The 10,402-nt window shown below is 30.9% G+C and overlaps 1 protein-coding gene across 1 annotated transcript; it reads right to left on the bottom strand.

Moving 5' to 3' along the window:
• Nucleotides 1-1,804: 1,804 nt before the first annotated feature.
• Nucleotides 1,805-4,817, bottom strand: LOC149533296 (beta-glucosidase 12-like). Its single transcript, XM_089807687.1, has 12 exons — nucleotides 4,554-4,817; nucleotides 4,406-4,464; nucleotides 4,182-4,257; nucleotides 4,018-4,095; nucleotides 3,847-3,934; nucleotides 3,401-3,653; nucleotides 3,127-3,242; nucleotides 2,818-3,032; nucleotides 2,701-2,732; nucleotides 2,515-2,617; nucleotides 2,305-2,413; nucleotides 1,805-2,228 (listed from the first exon to the last, which is right to left on the bottom strand). The coding sequence occupies exons 1-12, from the start codon at nucleotides 4,765-4,767 to the stop codon at nucleotides 2,063-2,065; spliced, it is 1,509 nt and encodes a 502-aa protein (XP_089663813.1). The 5' UTR covers nucleotides 4,768-4,817; the 3' UTR covers nucleotides 1,805-2,062.
• Nucleotides 4,818-10,402: the final 5,585 nt, after the last annotated feature.

The raw sequence follows: 10,402 nt of genomic DNA, 5'->3' as shown, positions 1-10,402 counted from the left end.
TAGGATCAGAGGTCGAGCAAACTTATGTTTGTAGTTAGTAAATTCAACCTTTACTATTATATTTTTCTAATTTTTCCAACAATGATAGATAGAGAAAACTTATGTCCATGCCAGACACATAGTATAGGAAATTCCAACTAGAAAAGAAGTGAGAGAAATAAGGAAGACTTTATTTGAGGAATTTCTTTTTTTGTTTTATATATCAAGGTAGGCTTTAAGCATCAAATTCTATGGAACAAACTGAACCTAAAATAAATAGTCAACCTTGACTATTTAACAGCTTTAGCTAAGGATTTATTTATTTGTGTGGGATGTTTATAGTTGGTAATATATCAACAATAATTTAGTTTTAAGTATAATACACTTCTTTCCGAAGAAAATGATGTTAGGGTTTGTTTTATTGGCATCTACAAGGAATTTCAGAACTATTCATAATCTTTTATAAATTCTTATAGCTTATTTTATGTGTACTATTTACCCACATTCAGAACTCTTTTGGTTTTGATATCATTAGACTTGCTGATTGTTTGTTGATGTTTATAACTAATATTTTCTAATGCTTAATTAATTTAGTTATATTTTATCATTTTGGTATTTTTATTATGTATGATTCTTATATCTCTAAAGCATCTTTTTAAGGAATCATCATAGCTATAATGGATTTTCTTCAAAAGTTTAGGGGAGGGGAGGGGACTATAACAAATGGAGTGATTTAAAAACCACTCATGTAAGTAAGCTCTGGTTATTACCATATTCACAATTATTTTTCAAGGTTATCGAGATAAAGTCTTTATTGTCATTTTTTTTATCGTATAAATGATGATTTTTTAAATTCCCTTATTCATTTCAAGTGTCCATTTTCTCTCTAGAGTCACATTTAGGAGTTATGTGGGAATCATAATGATCTATCATCTCTAACAACTTCTTTTTATGATTCTAAATCATATATTCATTGTTCAAAGTAGAAAAATGATCATAACACATGTTTAAATTAATGTAATGAAGCCAACATAGTGAAATTTAGCTACTACTAAATAATGTTATTATAATAGGTTGAAGGAACATACTACTTTTATCTTATGAATTCATTTTGTTATTAAAATGTTTAATTTCTAATTAAACATTTCCAAATTACTTTTTGGGGAGATTTTAACTCATGATTTTTTAATGATTATTTGATTTTTCTGTATAACAACTCTTGTATTTGTAGGGAGATTTAGATGAAGTTATTAATAATGTATTTTTATATATTATAAAGAAATTAAAATTATTATCATAACTATATTTTGTAAACTAAATAATAAATTAAGTTTTTTCAAAGCATAGAATTCTCATTCAAAAGGAAGTTCAACATAATGCATAGGTTGTAGTATGGATATTTTATTTTATGTTTTGTTCTTTGTTCTATAATTTGGGGGGTCTAAAATTTTCATTACCATCTCAGAAAAGATGAGTAGAAAAGAAATTTGAATTCACCAAGTACTCTTTTACTCACTATTTTAGTACAATAAATATACAATTGCATAGGCAAAAATAATTTATTTGGATTTTATTTGAACAAAACAATGAGTAGGTATTATAGAGTTGAGAATTGACAAAAAAATAACTTGATGTCTTATATTTATGCAACATTTAAATTGTGTGCAAGTTAAAGTTCAAGTTGTAGACTTGGACATTTTTATTTTCTTCAAATAATCTTGTCAACTCACTTTTTCTTGTGTACAAGAAAACATTATTTTTAACCTTTGACAAGTTTTTCATTAAATCATTCTATTGTACTCTAGTTTAAAGAAGTGAATAAAAGTTAGATGAACACATTATAATATAGTTAGTCAATATTACATGCTGAAAGGTACTCTTAATCGAATAGAAAAGATTATGAAATAGATGATAGATTTTTTCCTTCTATTTTGTCAATCCAAGTCTTGATTGAACAATTTATTGAAAATATAACAGTCTATAGAAAACCACATACATTGTGACTTATGCACACTATTCTTCCAATGTTTGGTAAGAATTGTAGTTGTGGCATAGTTCTTATTGTTGATACTTAGTGCACTATCTATTTCAAGAGTTTTTTGAACCAAGAAACTGATGCTTTAGGGTACCGAGTTAAGTTATTCTTATAATCTATGTAATGAAGGCCAAACCGAACTGTATAGCCACTTGCCCACTCAAAGTTGTCTAACAAAGACCATACAATGTAACCTTGTACGTTGCACCCAACCCTGTTATTCAATTTCAAATATTTTAGTATATAATATTTTAAAAATAAAATAAAATTACAAACTTATAAAGACTTACCTTATTGCTCGTTGAACAAATGATAAATGCTTTGCGTGAAAATCAATTCTCCAAGTATCATTAAGAGATTGTGACAGTGACATTGTATCATTGTTTATCTCATCAACGCCTATAGATAACAAAAACGTTAAAGGAAGCTGTCGAATGGAAAGACTCATTATCGTCAAAAATAGCTTTTGTGCGAGCTCAATTGACAACATGATGTCTTACCATTCTCTGTGATGAAAACTAGTGGATTGTCGTATTTGAGCTGAACGTACTTCAAAAGGTCTCCTATCCCACGGGGATACACGTGAAGCCAACTCGATCCCGCCTGTTCCACCAAATTTAAATATTTAAAGCTGGCCATCTAATATTCCATAAATAAGTTTCTTTTAAAGTTTTTGTCAGACTTACCACTGGTCCAATAAGCATTCCATTCCTCTCATCTGATTACATTAAGATATCAATCCATGTCAGAGAGTAACAAGTTCATATTTCCTAATATTTTTTAATAGAATCGAAGAAATGTACCTGTTAGATTCGCTTGAGAGTCCAATGCATAGCTTATGTTAAGGGGATTTGAAGCAGCATCCACAACGTATTGAGCAGTATAATAATTTAAGCCCACAAAATCAAATGAACCTTTCATTATAACATGTTCACGGCCACTAAATTTCGGTAAACGATCACCAACAAGCTTTCTCATTGATGAGGGGTATCTCCCTTTTGTAATTGGATCCATGTACCTGTAATTTTGGAAGTGTGGTCAGATTCATATGAACTTATGCAACTAAAATGAATTTTTGGTAGAATGTTTCTAGAATAAGATGCTCAGCTTACCAACCAAACATGAAATCCAAGGCCCTTTGGGTGGCTTTCCGGTCAGCATTTGATTTTGAATAGGGAATGAGCCAGTTGGTAACTAACGTAATTCCAATCAGTCCCTTTTGTAGCGCCTGTACAAACAAATTGTTGATTGGCATTCTACCGATTTGATTTCTATGTTAAAAGTATTAAATAGTCAAAATTATTTATATTTGCAAGTTTAATCTCTTTCTTAATATGCGATATTTAAGAGTGGTCTAAAACTTGAAAAAAAATTTAAAATGATCACCTGATACTTTCTCTTATATTTACGCACAGCAGCTGCATGAGAAAGGAGGAGATTATGGGTTACAATATATGGCTCTGTTGCTGAATTTCCTGTGCTTGAACTTCCATCAGAAGAGGAATGGCGGCCGGGAGCATTTGTGCCAGTGCCATAGCCATAGGCAGCATACGAGAAAGGCTCGTTTAATGTAATCCAGTGCTTCACTCGATCGCCAAAGTGTTGAAAGCAAAACTCACTGTAAGCTTCAAAATCTTTCCTGAAAGTACAAGAAAATGGGTAATCAGTGTCTATCCCATATGGGCATAGATGCATAAAGGATTTGATGATTTGGAGGGGATATATACAGGCTAACCCCCTCGATAAAAAGATATAAAAATATTGGTGATGTTGAAAAATAAAATGATTTATTAGACAAAATTTTCTAAAATTAAAATACGATAGATACATACACAATATTTTCACTCAGAAAACCTCCATATTTGTCCTCGAGAGCTTGCGGGAGGTCCCAATGAAAGAGTGTCACAAAAGGCTTGATATCTACAACAAAGAGTTTGTTATAGCCTCTTAAGAGTATCATGGAAATTTCCATATAGATAGCACAAAGCTATAAACGTTTTTACCATGCTTTTTGAGTTCATTAAAAAGATTATTGTAGTAGGCCACTCCAACTTTGTTTATCCCACCTTTTACTGTGCCATCTGTACCCCACGGAAAAGAAAAACACTATTTTAGATACCTAGAAATAGGAGAAAACTATATTTGCCTAGGGAAAAAAATGGCTCACTTGGTAATATGCGTGACCATGAAATAGATAGCCTATATACATCCATGCCCATGTCCTTCATCAGTTTCACATCCTCCTATAAATCACACAAACCCCTTTTAATATAGTTCGACATGAAAATGCCAAATGCACCCATATATCAAGAAACCTAAAGTATGCATTCACGATCTTTAATGGATCTGATAAAAATATATGATTTGAATCAAAAGTTGTGAGAAGCACACCTTATAGCGATGGTATTGATCCACAGCAACATCCCCATTGCTATCATTAGCGGTATTTCCTGCACACAATTTAATTTACAATAAGATTTCAAACATAGATTGCAAGATGGAAATAGAATAATCAGACTAAAAAACATATAAAATTCACCTGAGATATGAGAGAAAGTATCCCATATGCTTGGCGCCCTTCCTCCTTCATTGGCAGCTCCTTCATATTGATATGAAGCAGAGGCTGTGCCGAATATAAATCCAGCGGGAAACCCACTCCTGTTCATTGCTTTTATATCTTGCCGAGCCGATACAAGAGAGATCAACCACATGCACAACACTGCAAAGGAAATCCATCCCTTTCCACAATTCATTGTACTAAACTACTAAACTTGTATAGTTTTTCATTCAATACAATGAAACACAAACACAAACACAGTTATGCCATGAGGATGCAAGAATAACTTCTATTTAAAGAAGAAAGACAGAACACCTTATGCGAGAAGTTGACCATGAAGCACGCAGGAGACCAGTTGTTCCCTTTTGACCTTTTGTGATTTCTAAATCATAGAACCGCGAGTTTCAATATATTCCAAGAGAATCTCAAAAGTATAACTTAGTATAGGTAAAATTCAAAAGAAAACAACAAAGTGCGTGAATTTTAAATTAATTTAACATTCAAAAGAAAACAACAAAGTGCGTGAATTTTAAATTAATTTAACATTCAAAAGAAAACAATAAAGTGCATGAATTTTAAACGTGGGAGTTAACTAGTCCTGGTCACGCACACTTTGTGGGCATTTGGAAAAAATGACCAGAAGCGTGGATTCAGAGATCTAAAACCTGCACACAAACATGGATTAACAGAAAAATAAGGAAGCGTGACCTAAACGATTTGTAGTATTTCTATTATCGAAATCCCTTATCCTTTTTCTAAGTGTCTCTAAATTTATATTCTTGGGAAGATCAGATTTTATCACCACGCCATGTTTTCTTTTGTTTTATCATTTTCTTTTAAATTAATTGGTCTAGATACTATTCTTCGTAATCAGATTACCGAATTATGAGGTAAGACTAATATTTGGATTTTAATTTATTAATTTTAATTTAATATTAGAAATAAAGAAATTATGTTGATTATTTAATAATATTTGGATTTCAATTTTTTATTAAAAATAAAGAAATTATGTTGATTATTTGAATTAAACTATTAAATTTTTAACAAAGTTTTTTCTATCATTTAACTTAATATGTTTGCATTGTCATTTGTAAAAGACACTGGCTAGACAAAATGTACCAAAGACAACAAAAAAAAGTTAAACATGATTGTTTTTCAGGTTCATGCAAACACAATAAAATTTTCTTTAATTTTTTGTTGTTTTCAATAACAAAATATACAGATCATGAAGATCAAATGCTGAAAATTTCAAAAAAAAATTATTGTGTTTTCATTTTTATGAAATTTAGTCAATGGTGCAATTTGTAGTGAGGATAGCCACGTCCTTTGTAAAATCATCCACAACTGTTGTCTCATATGGATCATTTATTAGATAAGTATGAGACATTTTTCCACTTATCTCATTGCACCTTAGTGATGTTTGGAGAGGTAAAACACTAAGATTTACCCAAAGGTCAGCCATCCCAATATTACTCTACCTTAAATATGTTTAACTATGTTTCCTTTGTGGTTTAACTCACTTTACTTGCAACCCCATTTGCAATGATTAAGAAGCCAAATCCAAATGACCATATGATATAATGATTTGTAGTGAACAAGCTAAAAGTTTACAACACAATAATAGAAATCCTCATATATGATTGCACACAAAGATTTTGACAAAAAGGCCTAGTAAGTTTAATTTGTAGACATAACAACTAAAATAACTTTTATTATAGGTCTAAAAAATAACTTACAATGTCTAGGAAATTGGTTTGAATTCTACACTAAATATTAAAAGAAGTATTTTAATGAAGAATGAATTTGATATGAAGTCATTGGTATTTTTTCTTATTATATGTGTCTCTATGTCTATTATAAATTAGATTTTAAAGTTGAATTTAATGTCTAATTTTTATTTTTTTTGTTATTTACAATGTGAAGTGTTTAATATTTCAATAGATTTATGCCTAAATATTTAAGTACTTGTAAATTTTTAGACTTATTCAATCAATAAAAAATGTGACATTGTAGCTTTATAAAGAGATGGAGAATATGTTGAAAAAACTAGTGAAGGAGTGAAGAAGCCTCCAAACTAGGGAATGTCCTAGAAGATAGGAACAAACGATGATAATGAAGAACACCACTGAAGCATGTAGAAGTTGCAAAGCTCTCTTAAAAGTAACTATTAATATGAAGAACCTCCACTGAAATAGAACCTGACCAAGTAGACAAGACAATAATCTGTATCAAATCAAGAGGCACACAAAGGTAAACAACTAAAGTTGAAGATATAGATTACATGAAACACCAAAGCCTAAAGAGTTGATCAATCGAACATGGAAGACTGCAACAAAAAGAGGAATAGGAAGAAGAGATTCTATATGGTAAATGACGTACTTGATTGATGAAAAAATAGTAATCAACAAGGTACTAAGAACTCATCTTCCTATTTATAAAATTAGAGTTTTAGCTATTCAAGAGATGATATGAAATCCAACACATTACCTAACCCTAGGTGTACTCTTGTAAGAAAATTCATTGTTTTTGAGTTGGATAACTTTGATACTTATGCTCCTTCTTCTAAAAATCTTGAATCTACATTCCAAGCTAAACTAACCCTTTCTAAAAAAGAAGGATACTCAAAAGGAAAAAAAGTTGAAAGTGAAGATGAGTATGATTCAAATGAGGATCTTGAAGTCATTGAAGTACTCCTATCAAAAAGGGCAACAAGATGAAAATAAGAATTCAAAGGAAATATCACATTGACTTGTCTCTCATGTGAAGAAGTTGGTAACAATGTTTCAAGGTTTCCAAGTAAATAAGACAAGGATGAAAACAAGTTCAAAAAATTCAAAGGCAAGAAAGATATAAAAAAATACAAAGACTTCAAAGGAAAAGGTAAGAAATCATGTTACATTGGAAAAGATTTTGATAGTGATGATGATGAAGTAGTTTATATTGTTGTTAAAAATGAATTTGATAATGAGGAAAATGCAAACATGCCACTTATCTCTCATGTTAGACAAAATGATACATGGATCCTAGATAGTGGTTGTTCTCATTAAATGACTAGTGATAAAAAAATTTGAACATTTAGAACAATATGATGGTGGAAGTGTTAGATTTGGAGACAATGGACAATGTTATGTAAAAGGAAAAAGAATCATAGCATTAATTGATGGAATCAAATGTGAGAATTCCTATTGTGTTGAGGGATTAAAACATAATCTACTCATTGTAGCTCACTTGAATAATATAGGATAGAAAGTTGAATTCCTAAATGACAAAGAAAAAGTACTAGATGGAAAAGGAAAATTAGTTGGAATTGGTAATCTAACAAAAGGTAAATTTTTTTACCTAGATCTAAATGAAAGATCTTGTTTATTAGCACAAGTTTAGGAAAGTTGGCTATGGCATAAAAGAATGTGTCATGTTAGCTTCAATAACCTAGTCAACATAAGAAAGAACAATAGATTAAGAGGCATACCTTATCTAAAGAGACCTTAGATTGGAATGTGCAAACAATTTCAAATCAGTAAAATGAGTAAAATAAGTTTTAAAATTAAGTCCTATAGCTTTGAAGAAGTTTTGGAACTAGTTCACACAGATCATTGTGGGCCAATTGGTGTAGAAAGCTACTACGGAGATATACATTTCATTATATTTGTTGATGATTATTTTAGAATGATGACTATAATGTTTTTATAAGATAGGTCTAATTCTTTTCAAAATTTTAAATGGTATCTGGCTAGAGTTGAGAAAGAAATAGGGAAAAATCTAAAAGGGCTATGATCAAATATAGGAGGAGAATTTATCTCAAATAAAGTCAATGAGTTCTACAATGAAAGTGGAATCAAAAGACATGTATCAGTACCCAAAACTCTAGAACAAAATGGAATAGTAGAGAGAAGGAACATTATTATGGAATGTGTAAGAACATTATTATTAGAGAAGAATGTTGCACCAAAATACTGTAGAGAAGCAATCAACACAATAGGTCACACACTGAACTCACTTTAACTGAAGAAAGGTACAAATTAAATACCTTATGAATTATGGTATGTATATAAGCCTAATGCTTTCCATCTTAGAGTGTTTGGAAGAAAATACTATATCTTAAAAGTTGTAAGAAAAGGAAAGATTTATGCCAAAAGTGATGAACGAATATTCTTAGGGTACTAAAATAAAAGAAGGCATACAAATGTCTGAATCTTTCTACTCAAAAAGTCATAGAAAGTGTACATGTTAAAATGGATGAGTTTGTAAAAAGAAGTGAAGAATAAAGCAACACAGAGTGTAAAGATTACAAAAGGTTTGTATACTATGAAAAAGATGAAACCGTACCTAAAAAGGTTGAAACCAACCAGAAACAAAGTGCACCTAGAAATTCACTAGTCTTCTAGCTGAAGTCATAGAAAAAGGCCCTTGAAACATAGTTAGTTCAACCCAAGTTGCAGCCCTAGGTAGTGCAACTTAAGTCATAGGAAATACTACTAAAGTTACCTCAAGTTCAACCAGAGGAACCCGAGCATCAAGATGAAGATCTAGAAGAACTAAGCAAACTAAATTTTGACAAAAGAAAGAAACATCAAAGTCTTTCATATATGTCAAAAGGCATCATGCACCTAACCAAATAATTGGAGGAGAGACTGAAGGCATATTGACAAGGAAAAATCTAAAAGGTACATGTTCACTTAGTGAAGTTGAACCTAGATCTGTAAAAGATGCAAGACTAGTTTGCAAAGGTTATGTTCAAGAAGAAGGAATTGATTATGGGGAAACATTTTCCCTTGCTACAAGACTTGAAGTAGTAAGAACACTTCTAGCATATGAAGCACAAAAGGGATTCGAAATATATCAAATGGATGTCAAATCAGCTTTCTTGAATAATGTCTTAGAGGAAGAATTCTACATTGATTAGCCTGAAGGTTTCATAGATCCAAGTCAAAGATAAATGGTATATAAACTTCATAAAGCCCTATATGGATCAAAACAAGCCCTAAGAGCATTGTATGAAATAATTCATGGATATCTAGTAAAAAATGGTTTTGAAAAGATAAATGATAATAGAAATTTGTATATCAAGGAAGGACGTCAGGACAAGATATTGCTTGAAAAAATATTTTTGGATGATATCTTATTTGTAGGACATGATAACTTATGCAAATCATTCTCTAAAGAAATGATGAAAGAATTTGAAATGCTTGGAATGAAGGAAGAAACCAAGGAAATAGTGGTTATCTATTGTGATAACACAAGTAAAATCAATATATCGAAGAATCTAGTGATGCACTCAAAGAAAAAATATATTGCAGTCAAATATCATTTTCTAAGGAAATTGGTTGAAGACAAAAAGGTGAGATTTGAATATGTCAACACCAAGGAGCAGATAGCAGATATATTTGCCAAAGCTTTACCTAAGGATGGATTCATGTATCTAAGAGGTGAAATAGGGGTTATTACCCTCTCTGATGCTCACTAAAGAAAAAGAGAGTGAGGCATAAATCAAGCTCTATTGAAGATCAATCAAGTTGATGTAGTGAAATAAATAGCATATTGTATATGAATCAGTACATAAGGTACATTATAATTTTAGATGTTTGTATCCTTTGGAAATTGATGTCAAAGAGGGAGATTTTAGTGTCAACATGGAAGAGTGATATGGAAGTTTGTGAAAATATTAGTATTAAGGATATTGAGGGACAATCTTGATGATGGAGTGTATAGCTAGGAGGGAGAAAATGATAGAAGAGCAGTAACAGGAAAGTAACGGAGACCAATCCAAGTAGAATCTCAAAGGGAGCTAGTATAGATAAGAATAAGAATGAAACTAAGGATATTATATAATT

The sequence above is a fragment of the Cupressus sempervirens genome, chromosome 10 (assembly GCF_028749045.1).
Source record: "Cupressus sempervirens isolate cs-2001-9-10 chromosome 10, ASM2874904v1, whole genome shotgun sequence".
Classification (NCBI taxonomy): domain Eukaryota; kingdom Viridiplantae; phylum Streptophyta; class Pinopsida; order Cupressales; family Cupressaceae; genus Cupressus; species Cupressus sempervirens.
Note: the sequence above shows the minus strand (reverse complement) of the source record. Positions and strands in the feature narration are given on the sequence as shown.

What these genes read in the sequence shown, in the direction of transcription:
- LOC149533296 (XM_089807687.1), bottom strand. Translation starts at nt 4,767, where the DNA reads ATGAATTGTGGAAAGGGATGGATTTCCTTTGCAGTGTTGTGCATGTGG. An exon ending in TACTTTCTCTCATATCTCAG is followed by an intron (nt 4,465 to 4,553) that starts GTGAATTTTATA and finishes AATTGTGTGCAG; the next exon opens with GAAATACCGCTAATGATAGC. An exon ending in TTTCTGAGTGAAAATATTGT is followed by an intron (nt 3,654 to 3,846) that starts GTATGTATCTAT and finishes TTGTACTTTCAG; the next exon opens with GAAAGATTTTGAAGCTTACA.